At 38.4% G+C, this 18,266-nt stretch overlaps 1 protein-coding gene across 3 annotated transcripts in view; it reads left to right on the top strand.

Moving 5' to 3' along the window:
* ATP6V1H (ATPase H+ transporting V1 subunit H) overlaps positions 1 to 15,199 on the top strand; it is a 160,532-nt gene extending 145,333 nt beyond the window's left edge. For all 3 annotated transcript variants that reach the window (XM_037802660.1, XM_037802661.1, XM_037802659.1), the window contains one exon: positions 14,836 to 15,199. In XM_037802660.1, the coding sequence (XP_037658588.1) occupies positions 14,836 to 14,896 (61 nt within the window). In that variant the 3' untranslated portion in view covers positions 14,897 to 15,199. The remainder of the gene's footprint in view (positions 1 to 14,835) is intronic.
* The last annotated feature ends 3,067 nt before the right edge of the window (positions 15,200 to 18,266 follow it).

Below are 18,266 nucleotides of genomic sequence, written 5' to 3'. Positions count from 1 at the left end.
ATCCTCAGGGACCCAGGTTTCTTCCAGCTCAGCATTCCTCCATCCTTAGGGCTTTGCCCTCATCCTCATGGTTAGGGATGATGAGGGCTGTTCCAGGCAGCAGGAAAGCTCATGGAAGTTGCCCCTCAGCACTGTATTGATACCTCAGTGGCCAGTACTCAGTCACGTGGCTGCAGGTAGCTGCAAAGGAACCGGAAAGTGAAGTCTTTGTTCTGGAAGGCCATGTGCCCTACTAATGTTCAGGGGTTCTGTGGTTGAAGCAGGAAGAGAGAAAGGAATATTGGGAACAACAAGCAGTCTCTTTCCTAGATGTTAATCATGCCACAGACTCTTATATTATGCATTAAAACAATAATAACTCTTTTGATTTTGAGTGTTAGGTTTTTGGGGCCAGATGACTTGCTTCAGTTGGACAGAGAGTTGAGAAGGCTATAGTTGTGCTTGGGGTCCATGATCCTTTAAAGTCTCTCCTTCCTTTGAGAGTTTTAAAATGATTGTTTGCAATCCCTTGAAAATTAATATTTGGTAATTCTTATGGCAAAGGCATTGCCAAGAATTTTTATGTTTGATATTTCAAATGCTTAAGAAGTTAAAGCCATTGAAGTAGTTATACCATTTCTCTTGATTTATTAATCAAGAAAATAGCTAATGGTAGATTTTCCAAATTAAATGAATTCATTTTAATTTAGTTCATTTTAATTTAATTCAGAGACTGGTTTTTTGACATAAAGAGGGCTGGTGATGGTAGTTGGTAGGCCCATTAATCATGCATTTTTAAAGTTTATGTCTGATTTCCAACTTTGAAAAAAATCTAACTTTTTTGGTTATCTTTTGGGGGTGGGTGGGGGTGGGAAATAAGACTGTTCGTTGAACAAATAAGTATTTAATGGCTCTCCTGTACTGTGTGAGCCCCGACAGTCACCCTGTGGTAGAGCAGGCAAGCACACGACTCGCTGTGAAGTCACGAGAGGGCTGTGAGCACATATGGCAAGCAGGGCCCATCCAGGCCTGGAAGCTCCCAGGCTGAGGGCTGTGGGGCTATTAACAGATTAGGAGGCCGTTACATAAATGGGGAGGGGGGAGCAGTAGGAGGGAGTTCCAGGGAGCAAGCGAGCCATGTGTGCAAACATGTAGGCCAGAGAGATCCCAGCCCAGCTGGGGAATCGCAGAGGTCCAGCTAGTGGGATTGGTTGGAGGGATAAATAGTGACCAGATCACTAAAAGCTGTCTTTGCTGTGCTGAGGCGTTTGAACTTTTTGTTGAAGGCTGTGGAAAACTACTGTGGGAATAGTAAAATTAACAGTTTCATTTTAGAAAGACCATATTTGGACCCATTGGAGGCTAATAGATTGGATGAGGATAAGACTGGAAGAAATGAAGGCAGTAAGGCGGTGCCAGTTCAGTCCAGGCCATAGATTATGAGGGTCTCCACCAAGCAAGGCAGGTTCGGGGATGGAAGGGCCTACGATGGATTTGGTCCCTTGAGGAGATAGACTTGCCACGACCAGGAGACCTATTGGATGTGGAAGAAAAAAAGAGGGAAGAGGCTGGTGACTCCCCAGGAATATAATTGATATTCTTGGTTACCAAACAAAATCAGTCAGACCCCAAACCTCTTCTGTCTTGCATGTAGTGTGCAAAGCTGCATTATCTGCTTTATTCATTAAGTAGCTCTGAGACTCACAATTCAGATGATTATATAAACTCATATTGGAGGAACAACTGGTGCACTTTAGTTTTTACATTTCTCATGGAGTAATGATTCTCTAAGGAATCATTTTGCAGGCTGGGAGATCTTTTAAGCTTAGTTATAAAGCTAGTTGAATTTCCTTTCCGTACGTATCATTAAGGCATTGAACCCAGCCTCCTGACACATTGTTTCTTTACTGTGGATTTAGTTGAACTTTCTTGTATTATTTGCAGACGCTAATTAAAAATAATTTTAGATTTTGTTTGAGCAATTCTGCTAATAATGGCCTGATTTAGATTACGGAGTGCTTGGTAGGCTTAACTGCGAGTGTTTTTGTCCCTCGTGGTGCTTCAGGACATTTCCCTTTAGGAGAAAAATGCATGCTTTCTCAGGGTCTAACTTCTCCCTGGGATTCTTCAACTACTTTTCATTCCTATGCCAGGCACTGAGTTAAATGCATGTAGGGGATAAATCACACATGCTCATCGCTCTTACCATGCTACCAATCTTAGTTTAAGAAAAAGGACTGTTTGGTACTTCTTAAATGTGGCTTAAATGCTGTTGTTGTGACTAATACAAAATAAACTTTTGTGTTAAAGTCCTTAGGAGAAAACAGACTTTTCTTCCCACTGTGTGTTTCATAAGTGGTTTTGTGCGTGATGCCGTCAGTTAGAGGGTGTGTTCTGTCCTGTGCAGCCTGCCTTTGGGTGCTCACCATGCACCAGCATATAAAAGAAAAAGAAAAAGAACTGCTTGCCACCAACAGGGATGTGAGGGGCTCAGTGCTTTTTACATGATAAGCACATGTGAGGAAAATGATGAAAGGAAGTGAAATGCTGCTGAGCTACGATGGAGCTGGTAGGGACAGGTACAGAGGAACTGTTCGGGAGCATAAGCTAGAGATGAAGAAGCTCTGACTTTGGCGCTTAGCTCTTACACCTAATTTAAAGACTCTACTACAGAAATTCCTGTAGCAGATGTAATTTTGTTTTTGTAAATTTTGCGTAAATCACTTTTATAATGCACTGATGCTGTTGCTTTCAAAATGTACTTTTGTGTTTCTTTCTTAGGACGTAATTAAGATAAGACTATTTGACTGTTTTTAGAATCACTGATTTTTTTTTTTTTTTCTTCATTTTTTAAATCTGTGGATCACCTTTTCAGGGATATCACTAATCTGTTACTCTTTGAATTTAGCTGCTGTTAGTTTTAAGAGCAGACAGACTTGGGTACAGATATCTTTCCCACCATTAACTAGTTATTATAACCTAGTTATAATAAAAATGTCATTTATCATTGCTAACCTCTAGTTTCTTATGTATAAAATGGGGCTGTTTTGTACCTTTTATGAATATTTTGAAGAGTAAATAAGGAAATGTATGTAAAGCAGCTAGCACAGTGCTTAGTACAGAGTGGCCATCAAACACAGTACCTGATGTGATGTTAACAGCTCTTGTCCTAGGCTAAGATTCAAAAATAGTACGGAAACAAGTTTGTCTATATATACTTAATTTTGGAATTTAATTATTTTCCTTCAAGTTAGATGCAGATGAGAGAGACCACTTTAATTTTTAGATGTTCAGTTGTTACATAGGAAAATTAGTTCATAAAATCAAATTTGTTTTTTATGTAATTTTCAAAATAGTGATACTTAATCTGGAGGAATTACTCTGAATTTATACCTCAACTATAATGAGTCAGCATTAAAGAAAACAAGACATATAAAATTGTTTAAAATTTAATTTTTATCATTACCAGATACAAATCTGTATTATAAAAATGGTAAATTCATATTTGCTATGATAAATTTTTATACTTTGAGAGAATATTTAGTTTTTGATTTGTATGATACCTACTTGTTTGCCAACACAGCATAGGTAAAGGTTAAGAGAAATATCATACAATTATGACTTGGTTACACTTTTCATAATTAATAAATGATGGAGAGAAGCAGAATATAGTTTTCCATGTACATTATGATTTCAATTATGAAATGAAATTTTCACACACTGAAAAAGGCTAGAGAAAGTAATACAAAAACAATGTAATAGTCGGTTTTCTCCTAAGCTTCTTGGCAGCTGAGGCAAAAAAGATAAAATAAGAGACTATAGTTTTCATTGATACGTTTGGCAGGAGAAAATTCACCTTTGTAGGGCCTTTTTAAAAATATGTAGGTGAAGTGGTTTCTGTACAAGACATGCTGAATAATGTCACAGGCAGGTCTTTGGCTATGATTTGAAAGAAAGAATAAAAATGTTTTCAAACAGTAAAAATGTTTGACTATTTAAACAACCCTAAATACACTGTGAAGGGAGAACGCTTGATTAGACCATGGAAAAGGCCTTCTGTTTTGCCAGCTAACAGCCCAGGTCAGTGCTTTCTGGTGAGGGGCTTCTAACAGATAGAACCTAGAGAGCCAGTGCCATCTTTAGACGGCCTCCGTCAGATCTCGCCTTTCTCAGCAGTGCCTCGGCAGGAACTGGAGGGCAGTTTTGTCAGTATTCTGATAGATATCTTAAGTGTACATGTTCTATGGTTGCAGACAAGATATAGATACTTCTTGGGCATATGTAGGCTCTTACGAGGTAAACAGTGTGCTCTCTTTAGTGAACTGCTTTGTACTTTGTACTTTGATTTTTTTAGAAAGAGGAGTATAGCTTTTCAGTTTGCTCCCCCCCCCTTTTTAAGTTTAAAGATGTTGGAATTCCAAATGATCTAAGTTATGAGTGATGTGAAAGAGAAGAAAAATGTTGCATTCCTCAAATTTTACTTAGGGTACTAGAAGCAAATATTTGATGTTGAACTCTGGCTGATTGACAATGCAAAACAGACACATTTTGGTGAATTATAAAGGTGAATTACTTTTATTGTATTGATCTTCAGGTATATATAGAAAAACTGATAATAGATTATTTTTTAAAGTTTTATTTTGAAATAATATCAGACTTACAGGACAGTTGCAAAAACAAAAACAGACAAAACGAAAACGAAAACAAAACCAATACAGAGAACTCCAATAAATCCCCTACTGAGATATCAACTTTTAACATTTTGCTATTTCCTTCCTCCCTCTCCTTCCCGTTACTTCCCCTTCCCCCTTTTCTTCTCTGTATAGCACTTCTAGTACAGTGTTGAATAGCAGTGGTGAAGTAGGCATCCTTTCTTGTTTCCTGTCTTAGGGGGAAAGCTTTTGGTCTTTCGCTGTTGAGTATGATACTTAGCCGTGGGTTTTTCATATATGACCTTTATCATGTTGAGGAAATTTCCTTCTATTCCTAGTTTTGTGAGTGTTTTTCTCAAGAAAAGATGCTGGATTTTGTCAAATGCCATTTTCTGCATCAAATGAGATAATGTTGTGGGTTTTTTCCATCATTCTATTAATGTGGTATATTATTGATTGATTTTCTTATGTTGAACCATTTTTGCCTTCCTGGATGTCATACTTGGTCATGTGTTCTTTTAATGTGCTTTTGGATTAGGTTTGCTAGTATTTTTGTTGAGGATTTTTCCATCTATATTTATGAAGGATTATGATCTGTAATTTTCTTTTCTTGTTGTATGTTTATCTGGCTCTGGTATTTGGGTAACGGTGGCCTCATAGAATGAGTTAGGAAATGTTCCTCTTCAATATTTTGGAAGAGTTTGAGAAAGAGTGGTGTAATTCTTCTTTTAATGTTTGGTAAAATTCACCAGTGATGCTGTCTGGCTGTGGATTTCTCTTTTGGGGGAGGTTTTTGATTACTGATTCAGTCTATTTACTTGTTATTGGTCTGTGGTGGTCTTCTGTGTCTTATTGAGTCAGTGTAGTAGTTTATGTGTTTTTAGGAATTTGTCCATTTCATTTGGGTTACAGTTGTTCATAGTATCTTGTTATAATCCTTTATATTTGTGTAAGGTCAGTAGTAATATCTCCCCTTTCATTGCTGATTTTTGATAAATATGATTTTTTTTGCCATTGTGACTAAAGGTTTGTCAGTTTTATTGATCTTTTCAAAGAATCAACTTTCATCATTATTTTTTATGCTTTTGCAGTTTAGTTCTTGTAAGCAGTAAAAAGTAGAGTTAAAAACCAAATATACAATACTGTTGGCATTTATATTTATCCATCTTGTTATTTTTACTGGAGATCTTTATTTCTTCATGCTGTTTTGATTTATTGTCTTTTGTCCTTTCCTTTAATCCTGAAGTACTCCCTTCAGCATTTCTTGTAAGGGCTGGTCTAGTGGTGATGAACTTCCTCAGCTTATCTTGGAATGTGTTAATCTCACTCTCATTTCTGAAAGACGGTTTTTCCTAATATAGAATTCTTGGTAGGCAATTTTTTCCTTCCAGCACTTTTAATATATCATGCCACTGGCCTTTTTGCCTCCATGATTTCACATGAGAAATCAGCACATAATCTTATTGAGGCACCCTTGTACATGACTTGTTGCATCTCTTGTGTTTTTCAGTATTCTCTTTGTCATTTTACAGTGAATTATTATAATGTTTCTTGGTGTGTGTCTGCTTGGATTTATCCTGTTTGAAGTTCATTGAATTTTGTGGATATGTATATTATGATTTTCATAAAACTTGGGAAGTTTTCAGCCATTATTTCTTTGAATGTCCTTTTTGCACCTTTCTCGTTTCTTTTCCTTTTGTGACTCCCAAAATGTATATTTTGGTACACTTGATGGTTTCCCCACAGGTCTCATGGGCTCTGTTTACTGTTCTTCATTCTTTTTTCTTTCTGCTCCTTGTTTTGTCTTCAAGTTCACTGATCGTTCTGTCATCTCCAATCTGCTTTTGTATCCCTGTAGAGAATTTTTTTATTTCTGTTATTTTGGTCTCCAGTTCTAGGATTTCTGTGTGGTTCCTTTCTATATCTTTATAGAAATTCTCTTTTTGTTCATTTGTCATTGTCTGAATTGCCTTTTGTTCAATGTCTGTTTTTCTTTAGCTCTTTAAGCGTATTTAGGATAATTTTTTTAAAGTCATTGCGTTGTATGTGTCCAACATCTGGACTTTCTCATGGGTTGATTCTCATGCTTTATTTTGCCTCTTTGCATGAGCCATCATTTCCTTTTTCTTTGTATGTCCTCTAATCTTTTGTTGCCACTGGAAAGTGTTGTTTTTTAATGTGTTATATCTCTGGAATTTAGTCACTGAGCCGTCTGTTCTTTAAGTTTATATCCAGCTGCTGTTGTGACACAGATTTCCTTGAATGCCATGAGCTAACAAAAGCAAAAATGCGCTCTCTTTCTCTCCCTCTCTCTCTCTCTCTCTCTCTCTCTCTCTCTGTCTCTCTCTCTTTCTCTCTCTCCCCTTCTCCCCCCTCTCTGCCCTCCCAGTCTTTGCAGATTGACCTGGTGGAATGCTCTCCTTCATTGCTTAGCCTGCCTAACTGTGAGTCTAAGGAACAGACAGTGGCAAAAGTGTAGGATCCTTTTTGGTCTTGTCTGAGAATGTGCCTTCTCTTTTGTGTGTGGCCCTTGGAATTCACCCTTTTACACAGACTCAGATGTCCTAGGAAATAGGGTTTCCTCCTCATCCCAGGTGCTACTCTGTGTCCCACATCTGGGGCTCCGTTTCCCTGGGCAGCTGCAATTTGCCTGTTCTCCTGCAGAGTTCTTACTGCCCTGATAGCTGCTTCTAGGCACAGGGCATGTTCTGGGATGGTAAGCCAGAGATGAGTGTCCTGGTTCAGTTCTTTCAGGATGCCAGCAGATAGACTGGTATAAACATATATGCACCCTAGAATCCACATAAAGGTTATGTGAGTAACCAGAACTAGGACCAGGGACCCACACTGGGAGCCATGGGATGACTACACTGAGCCAGACAGAGGGTGGCGGAAGGGCTGGCAGTGGCGCCACAAGGTTTTCCAACTGCTTTTTATTTTTTTAGCTGTTGAATAACTTGAGTTTCTTCCACTTCTTTCTTTATTTTTAAGCAGTTTTATTGAGATATATTCACATACGATATAATCCATCCAAAGTGTACAATCATTGGCTTTCAGTATAATCACACAGCTGTGCTTTAATCAGCACTTTTTCATTACTCCAAAAAGAAAGACCCTATACCCCCTAGCAGTCACCTTTCAATACCTGTAGCCTTACCCTGCCCTACATAACCACTAATCTAATTGTGTCTCTATAGATTTATTTACATTTTATGTAAACAGAATCATACCTTATGTAGTACTTTGTATCTGGTTTCTTTCACTTAGCATAATGTTTTTTAAGAAAATGATTATTTTTTGATTAAAGAGGTTGTACATTTACATAAAATCATAATGTTCCCATATAGCCCCCTGGTGTCAACACTTTGCATTGGTGTGGTACCTTTGTGTACCTTTTGCTTATTATAATTAACTCATATCAATGAGATCATACAATAGTTGTCCTTTTGTGCCTGGCTTATTTCACTCAACATAATGTCTTCACGGTTAATCCATGTTGTCGCATGCATCATGATTCCATTCCTTTTTACAGCTCAATAATATTCCATCGTGTGTATGTATACGCCATTTTGTTTATCTGTTCATCAGTTGATTGTCAATTGTGAATAATGCTACTGTGAATGTTGGTGTGCAAATGTCTGTTTGAGTCCCTGCTTTCAGTGCTGCTGGGTATATATCTAGTAGCAGGATTGCCGGACCATATGGCAGTTCTATACTTAGCTTCCCGAGGCACTGCCAAATGGTCTTCCATAGGAGCTGCACCATTTTACATTCCTATCAGTACTGAGTGAGTATTCCTATTTTTCCACATCGTCTCCCACACTTGTAGTTTTCTGTTTGTTTAATAGTGGCCATTCTAGTAAGTGTGAAATGATACCTCATTGTGGTTTTGATTTGCATTTCCCTAATGTGTAGGTGATGTTGACCATCTTTTCATGTGCTTTTTGGCTATTTATATTTCCTCTTTGGAAAAATGTCTGTTCAGGTCCTTTTTAAAATTGAGTTGTTTGTCTTTTTATTGTTGAGTTGTAGGATTTCTTTGTATATTCTGGATTTTAACCTGTATCACATATGTGATTTCCAAATATTTTCCCTTTGAGTAGGCTGCCTTTTCACTTTCTTGAAAAAGTTCTTTGAAAGACTAAAGTTTTTAACTTTGAGGAGGTCCCATTTATCTGCTTTTTTCTTTTGTTGCTTGTGCTTTAGTTGTAAAGTCTAAGAAACTATTGCCTACCTAAAAAGATCCTGAAGACGTTTTGCTACATTTTCTCCTAGGAGTTTTATAGTCCTGGCTCTTATATTGAGACCTTTAATGCATTTTGCGCTAATGTTTATGTAAAGTGAGAGCTATGGGTCCTCTTTAATCCTTTGCTTATGGATATGCAGTTCTCCCAGCACCATTTGTTGAAGAGACTATTCTGTACCCATTGAGTGGATTTGGCAGCCTTTTCAAAAGTCTTATTTTTTTCTCTTTTTACACTTTTAGTTATCCTTACTGGTAATCTTCATTTCCACATTTTCCTTCAAACCTCTCTCTCCCGTCTTTTTCTTTCAGCCTACGGAACTCCCTTATTATTTCTTGTAGGGCAAGTCCCTTTTTGACAAAATTTCCCAGTTTCTGTTTATCTGTGAATATTTAAAACTCTCCCTCATTTTTGGAGGGATTGTTTTGCTGGATAAAGAACTCTTGGCTGGCAGTTTGTTTTCTTTTGGTACTTTAAATATATCATATGACTGCCTTCTTGCCGCCATGATTTCTGATGAGAAATCAGCACTTCCTGTCATTGCAGTTCCCTTGTATGTAACAAATCACTTTTTCTCTTGCTGCTTTCAGGATTGCCTCTTTATCTTTGGCATTTGACATTCTGATAAGTATGTGTCTCAGAGGAGGTCTATTAGGATTTATTCTTTTTGGAGCACATTATCCAAGTTGGGAAATTTTCTGCCATTATTTCCTCAAATATTCTTTCTGCCCCTTTTCCCTACTCTTCTCCTTCCAGGACACCCATGACATGTATGTTTGTGTACTTTATACTGTCATTCAGTTCCCTGAGTCCCTGCTCAATTTTTCTCATTACTCTCTCTCTCTGTTTTTCTATCTGTAAGATTTTGATTGTCCCATCTCCTAGTTCACAGATTCTTTCTTTTCACCATTCACGTCTTTTGTTGTATGCCTCCAGTGTATTTTTAATCTGCATTTTTGTGACTGTCACCTCCATCATTTCTGTTATGTTTCTCTTTCAACTTTAAAATTTGAAAGTTTTTCTTTATACTCACCAGTGTCTTCTTAATATTTTTTATTTCTATGTCCATATTTTCCTTTATCTCCTTGAATTGGCTTAGGAGATTTGTTTGAACATCTTTGGTTAGTTGTTCCAAATTCTGTGTCTCCTCTGAGGATTTAATTTGTTCTGCTTACTAGGCCATATATTCCTTTTTCTTAGTAAGGCTTGTAATTTTTTGCTGATGTCTAGGCATCTGATTATCTTGGTGAGTTTCCTCTGAAGGTCAGTTTCTCTCTTGCCTTGAGTCTTATTATTGATTGGCTTTGTGTTAAGGCTCTTCTTTGATGCTTGTTTCAAGTTATTCTTGACCTTTAGAATTGCCTTTGTTTGATCAGATTTTTTCAGCAATTCCTCTGATTCTTGTCCTGGGTATGCGGTACAATTTTTAAGTTCACACTATTTGTGCGCTTGCTTCACCCCCAGAAGAAAGCTTTCTTTTCCTCTGTTCCTTCTCTGGGACTCTTGATCTGTTCTCCCAACCACTTTTAGGTTGTCTTTTTTTTTTTTTTGACCATATTGTGAACATTTTAGAGTTCCTTCTCTTCTTTAGAAAAACCTCATCACCAAAATGCATTCATTTTGCAATTTGATGCATTTGACATTATGCATACAAAAAATTATCTGGGTCCCATTCTTTCCATTTAATTCAGCACATGTTCTTTTGTACAAGAACCTTTGTCCTTTCTTTCTTCATTTTATTGAGATATATTCACATACCACACAGTCATACAAATCGTACATTCGATTGTTCACAGTACCATTACATAGTTGTACATTCATCACCTAAACCAATCCCTGACACCTTCCTTAGCACATACACAAAAATAATAATAATTAAAGTGAAAAAGAGCAATTAAAGTAAAAAAGAACACTTGGTGCCTTTGTCTGTTTGTTTGTTTGTTTCCTTCCCCTATTTTTCTACTCATCCATCCATAAACTAGACAAAGGGGAGTGTGGTCCTTATGGCTTTCCCAATCCCATTGTCACCCCTCATAAGCTACATTTTTATACAATTGTCTTCGAGATTCATGGGTTCTGGGTTGTAGTTTGATAGCTTCAGGTATCTACCACCAGCTACCCCAATTCATTAGAACCTAAAAAGGGTTGTCTATATTGTGCGTAAGAGTGCCCACCAGAGTGACCTCTCAGCTCCTTTTGGAATTTCTCTGCTACTGAAGCTTATTTCATTTCCTTTCACATCCCCCTTTTGGTCACCTAGTTCCTACAACCCTTTTACTGTTTTTATGAGCCCTGAGAAAGATGGTTCTGCTAATTTTTACTTTTGCAGTAGTTGAAGATTTGGGGGGGGTGCTGTGGTGGAGGGCGGAGGTTGAGCCCTGAAGCACTTCACTCCATAACCTTGGTGGCATTATTCCCTCTGATTAATTTATTTGAAATGTCTTTATAGATATGTTGTAATCCCCTGGAGTAAAATCTGTTAATAGCTTTGCCTTTTGTCTGATACTAATGTAACCGTATTCTTAAGGACTTATTCACACTCTCTTGTGTTTTCTGATCTGTAAAAATAGGACTAGATTTGCTTTCTGTGCCTTTCCCACTTCTTATGGAAGCTGGGAAGCCTCATGATGGAAGGAGAGCAGAATCCAAACCTGGCCATGCTCTTTCCTCCATTTGCCCTTAGGCATGTCATTTAAGGTTTTCTGAGACTATTCCTGTACCTGCAGAATGGAGACAACAGAACCCAGTGCACATGGGGTGCTGGAGAGATTCAAGAGGACAATGGGTGGGAATACCTGTAATAAAGTGTCCCTGACAGCATGTAGTAAAGTGCTGAGTCATGGGAACCAGTCTGTGTACAGCACAGGCACTGGGTGTGGTGACTTCTCTGTGCCTGGGTTCACCGAGTTCAGCGGCTGGTTTGGGTCCCTGAGTCTTGAGAACGGTTTCTTTATTGACTACGTGTTGCCATTGGGCATCAGGGGAGCAGATTACATAGCTTTACAAGCTGAGTTGAAAGCCTTATATTGGCGCAATCCTTTTTCTATATAACAGTACCTTTTTTCAGTTGATGGTTTAGTTCCCTATGATATTTTGAAACCCCACATCTCATAACGAGCAGTACTTTTAAGAAACCCTCAGGAGATTCATTCTTCATGGGCTTCTTGTGGACCTCTCTATCAACAGGCTTTTGCCATGTGGTGACCTACAGTACCCAAAGTTAGATTCAGAGTTCCGTCGGGACTCTTGACAAGCAATTTCTCAGTTAGACCTTTTATATTTATATGTGTCTTCTTCCTTCCCTAAATGCTAAATTATACAGATCCTAGTTAGTAGACAGGAAAGGAGGTCCTGGTTTTCTACAAGCTAGGCACTAAGGTAATGAAGAGGGTGTGATGCCTCAGGGTCACCTTATGCATAGGAGAAAATGGGTGTCACAGAGGGTGTTACCACAGAAAATATCTCTGTGCAGGATCACAGAGGAGTAGCAGGTGTGGGGAGGAGGTCAGGGTTGGCACACCTGTATCTTCTTTTCTGAAGTAGTTCACCACAGGTCCCCTTACATCCTCCTACTTCAAGGCTACTTCAGCATGTCTCTTTTGCGAAGGGACCAGTTACCTCCCACCTCCCAAGGATTCACCGTTGTCCCCTAAGTATCAGTTAGGTGTGTATGGGAAAGGCTCTGCCCTCCACGTCTCTGAAAGAAATGGAGCAGGTGTGGCCTCTGCATGTTACTGAATCACAAGGGCTGCCCCCAGCACTGGCTCTTGGAGCCTTTGATATGCTCTCCTGCCTGTTGTCTTGGAAACTTCCTTTTAGAATATGGTTCCTGACATGGGTCCTTTCCTGAGAGAACCATGGTGTATTGTAACTGAAGGGTAGCATGGTGCCTTTGAGCACACGTTAACTGTTTTCAAAGGAATCACAGTAAACAAACAGCCTAAAAGTGGAGTATTTGAAGACTCATTGAAAGAAGCATATCTGGTTTCAGGATAATTCCTTGGGGATGTGTGGGAAAACTGTATGTAAGCTGTGGAAATTTTGTAATAAATATTGACTACCCCCGCTAAACAAAAACAAACAAAAACAAACAAAAAAACACCAAACCTCTGCAGCCGCAAATATTTTCTGGTCCAGGCTGCTCCTGGTCGTGGTGACATTAAAGGTGACCAGAACCTCTTGTTTTTTTCCTGTTAGTAACTTATAGATGGCTTCCCTTTTGGTCCTTCCATAAATTAGACAGAACTATTGACTTATTGTTGATCAGAAATAAGATCACCACTATGTAAACTATGTCAAGGCAGTTCCTCCTTAAAATGAAGATACTATAAGTTTTGATGTAACATCCAAAATTAATGAGCTAGGGGTAAGAACTTTCCTATAAGGGTGAAAAAGACCATAACCCATTTTTTGTCATAGGATGTTTCATCCAGTTTCCCAGTATTTTAAATCATAGTTCACCTTCTAGGAGGTCTCCATCACAGGGACCCTCCACACACAGCTGTCATGGGGTGCCCTCTCCTTGTCATGGGGACCCTCCACACACAGCTGTCATGAGGTGCCATCCCCTTCTCATGGTGACTCCTCACACACAGCCGGCTCAAGGGTGCCCTTGCCCTGCTGTCCTCCACCACTACTTGCCATTCCTTCTCTTTCCCATTCAGAATGTTGCCTTCTTTTCTCATTCTGGCTTCACGTCTTGGATAGCTTTGGACTAAGGCTGTGATAGCAGAGAGGGAGAGTGTGGTAGGTGAAATACATTATTCTGTGACTGTGTGGAGAAAGGCAAGGCTGGTGGTCCCTAAAGGGATGATTCCTGGAGGCACTTACACAAGGAGCAGGTTAATGGTTGGTTGCTAAGGAGAGGAGGGGAAACAACATTGTCAGGTTGGGTCCCGGGCCAGTGCTTTTGCACACACGTGGCCTTCCTTAGCTCTGACAGTACTGTTGGGAAGTGCCATCCTCCCAGAGGGCAACTGCAGCCCCAAGAGGTCATGCAGCCTCCTGAGCCAGCACATTTCGGAAGTGGTGTGGCCGGCTGAACCAAGGTCTCTATTCCCAAATTCTTGCTTTTTTCTTTTTTTCTTTTTTTTTTTTTTTTTTGGTAGGAAGGAATCTTCTAACATTCCTTTTAAAATCTCTCTTCCTTATTCTTACTAGTTGGTGCTAAAACAAAGATTTGTGCAATTTCTTCACAGGAAAATACTGTTACATATATAGTTTAAGTGGTGCCAGCTTAACTTTTCTTTTAAGGGAAACATGAGCTAAAGAGTTTGGAGACAACTGCTCTCAGCCCCAGTTGTCCCATCTGTAAAATGGGAATGCTACTGCTCGGCTCTTGTGAATGTTGTGCGGAATAAATATGACAGTCTTTGTGAACAGTTTTGACAAACAATAAAAAGTAGCTCCTGTTAGTGTTTTTATTCTTGATGTTCTTTCCAGAGATTTATTTCCATGTGCTGTTGTGTGATTTGCAAAGTATAGATACTTGTATTCTCTAACATCAGGAGATTTGTTTTGTATGTATCAGGCCACTTGGAATAATACTTAGGTTGATTTTTTTAACTCCTTAGATTATGAAAGTAGTTTCAGCGGTAAACAAGACCTTTTACTTGATAGAAAAGTAGACTTTATGAAAAAAGTGATTGCACTGTCTTGTAATTCTTGTTTGTGTGTGCAGAATTACTTGTTTGTGGATGTAATGGCTTGTTTCTGTATAGACAGCAGGGTGTTTGGACAAACCATGTGAATAATGGGAGTTCCTTTGAGCATCCATACAACACGGATACTTTTGAAATTTGGAAAAGTTTAGTTTTATAGGACTTGTAGTTTTATTATGTCTACCTAACTATTTTTTAGATATTAAAGTCTCAATGATTGTGTATATTGTGCTTCATCTTTGAAAGAGATTCTCTGTCACTTATATTCTAATTTACTTTGTTTTATTTCTTATTTTTTAGGGAATATCTTGGTAAACAGCTACAATCTGAGCAACCTCAGACTGCTGCTGCCCGAAGCTGAACTGTGCTCTCCAGTCTCTGCATTTCCAGCTTTCCAGCTTAGCTGTGACAATGTACCTGGAGTGTGAATCTCAGTATATAGGGTCAAGAATAAATATATTTTTAATTTTACTTGTAATTTTCTTTAGTTGTGTAACTTTTTCCAGTGCTGATTTCTGATAAAATTGTTTGCCCATTCGGTTGTATGAAGTAGCTGCTTTCTTTATCTAAGGAAAATATTACCGTTACATACATAGCTTACTACTTCTGTATTTATTGTTCTCTGGAAATGAATATAGTTATTAAAGGATTCTCACTCCAAATATGCCATTTCTTTTTACTTGTTCCTTATTTGGGCTTTGAACAGAAGTCACCTCTTGTCCCTTTTCAAACCAAATTGGGAGAATTGTTGTAAAGTGATGAATGGCAAATTAATGATTGAAGTTCTTTCTATCTGTTGGTCGATCTCTGTCTACCTGCCTGCCTGTCTGTCCCTCCCTCCCTCCCTCCACCCACCCACCCACCGACACATCCATCCATCTCTCTCACACATACACAATGTGTAATTAGCTCTATTGCTTAGAGCTAATATTTAGAGAACATTAAAAATTTAAATTAATTTTTAATATGATGCTGTGGTCCGGAAGATTTGCTTATGGAGTTCAGTAAAGAGTTCTTTAGGTAGTTCATTTCTTTAATATCCTATCTTTTTATCCTTGGTTAATATTTCAAGTTTGCTTGTTTCAATACTTGAGGTTTAAATATTGCCAATAGAAATTTTCTTTCCCCCTCTTTATTTCTAGAACTATAGCCCTTTAAAAAACACAATCTCAGCGATTTAGCAAGGTGTACAGAGAATGCAGGCACCTTCCCTCCCCGCCCAAACCTGAGCCTTTTGTTTTTTGACCCCACCATTGGATCTCTCTGAGTTTCGTTTTTATTCATTTTCATTTTATTGTCACTTTTCATTCCTAGCAGTTCTCTGGATGTTGAGTAAATGTGCTAAGGCAATTTGGGTAAGTTTTTTTTCTCCCATAGAAAGACTCTCATACAATCCATTTTCTGTTTAAAGTTTAAAAGATAGCTTTACTTACAAGATAGAGCTACTATGGGAAAAATTAGTGGAAATGTTTTATTCTTGGTCTGTTGGTTCATGAGGCTCAGTGATTTTCCTTAAAGAGTTTACTTTATATTTATGAGAAAACAAGTATAGGCATACTTCATTTTATTGCAATTCATTTTATTGTTCTACCCGGATACTGTGTTTTTGTACAAATTGAAGGGTTTGTGGCAACTGTGCATCCAGCAAATCTATTGTCACAATTTTTCCAACAGATTTTGTATCTATGTCACATTTTGGTAATTCTTATAATATTCCAGACTTTTCCATTATTGTTTCTGTTAAAGTGATCTGTGATCAGTGATCTTTGATGTTACTATTGTAATTATTTTGGGATGCCATGAACCATGCCCATATAAGATGGCAAACTTAATTGATAAACGCTTTGTGTTCTGCCGGCTCCACTCACTGGCCATTGTCCTGTCTCTCTCCCTGTCCTCGTGCCTCCCTATTCCCTAAGACACAATATTGAATTTAGGCCAAGTACTAACCCTACAGTGGCCTTTAAGTGTTCAAATGAAAGGAGGAGTCACATGTCTTACTTTAGAACAAAAGCTAGAAATGATTAAGCTTAGTAAGGGAGGCATGTAAAAAGTTGAGATAGGCTAAAAGCTACACCTCTTGCATTGAACAGTTAGCCCAGTTGTGAATGCGAAGAAAAATTCTTGAAGGAAATTAAAAGTACTATTCCAGTGGACATATGAATGATAAGAGCAAAACAGCTTCATTGCTGATACATAGAAAGTTTTAATGGTCTGGATAGAAGCGCAAATCAACCACAACATTCCGTTAAGCCAAAGCCTAATCCAGAGCAAGGCCCTAACTCTCTTCAATTTGTGAAGGCTGAGAGATGAATGGAAGCTGCAGAAGAAAAGTTTGAAGCTAGCAGAAGTTGGTTCATGAGGTTTAAGGAAAGCAGCCATCTCCATAACATGGAAGTGCAAGGTGAAGCAGCAAATCTGATGTAGAAGCTGCAGCAAGATATTGAGAAGATCTAGCTAAGATAATTAATGAAGGTGGCTACACTAAGGAATGAGTTCAATGTAGATGAAACAGTCTTAGATTGGAAGAAGATGCCATGTAAGGTTTTCATAGCTAGAGAGGAGAAGTCAAATGCCTGGCTTCAAAGCTTCAGAGGACAGGCTGATTCCCATTTTAGGGGCTAATGCAGCTGTTGACTTTTCACCTTGGCACCCTTGGACATTTCCTTAAACCATACTTGATTTTTAAATAAAAAAAGAATAGCATTCATATTTTCACCTAACAATACTCAGCTGTCCTGCATACAACCAGAAACACACTAACTTTTCCCAGAATAGGGTGCAACTCCTTGGGTAATTGTCACTCTTAAACTTGATTTTGATGAGACTTTCTACTTAAAATTGTTTCTGAAATGAGTTAAGGCTTTTGGGATGTTGTGATGGAATGAATGTACTTTGCATATAGAAAGACATGTCTTTTTGGGGTCCAGAGGGTGGACTGTGGTGGTTTGAAGTTGTATGTACCCTAGAAAAACCATACTCTTAAATCTAATCAATTCCTGTGAGTGTGAACCCATTGTAAGGACCTTTTGATCAGATTAATTCAGTTAATTTGTGTCCCATCTCAGTCAGGATGGGTCTTAATCCTATTACAGGAGTCTTGTATATGAGAATGAAATTCAGACACAGAGAGTGAAAGCCATGGAAGCAAGAAGCTAGAATCAATGTAACCCGGAAGAGAAAGGAGAGAACAGGAGATCTTGCCATGTACCTTGCCATGTGACAGAAAAGCTGAGGACCGGACTGGCAGCCAGCCCAGGAACACTTGTCTCTGGGAAGAAAGTGTCACCTTGATGATGCCTCGATTTGGACATTTTCCCAGGCTCAAAACCATGAATGAATACATTCTCATTGTGTAAGCTGAACCATTTCATGGTATTTGCTTAAGCAGCCTAGGAAACTAAAACAGATTTTGGAGTTGAAGTCAATGGTCATTCACCATTCTGAAAATCCTAGGACTTTAAGAATTAGGTTAAATCTACTTTGCCTGTGCTCTATAAATGGAACAACAAAGCCTGGATGATAGCACATCTGTTGACAACATGTTTTCTGAAAATTTTAAGCCCACTGTTGAGAAATACTGCTCAGGAAAAAAAAAAAGCCCTTTCAAAATATTACTATTCATTGACAATGCATCTAGTCGCCCAAGAGATGTACAATGCGGTTAATGTTGTTTTCATGCCTGCTAACACAACATCCATTCTGCAGACCATTGGATAAAGGAGTAGTTT

The sequence above is a fragment of the Choloepus didactylus genome, chromosome 14 (genome assembly GCF_015220235.1).
Source record: "Choloepus didactylus isolate mChoDid1 chromosome 14, mChoDid1.pri, whole genome shotgun sequence".
NCBI classification, from domain to species: Eukaryota; Metazoa; Chordata; class Mammalia; order Pilosa; family Megalonychidae; genus Choloepus; species Choloepus didactylus.
This window is presented reverse-complemented; position numbering and strand designations above follow the sequence as displayed.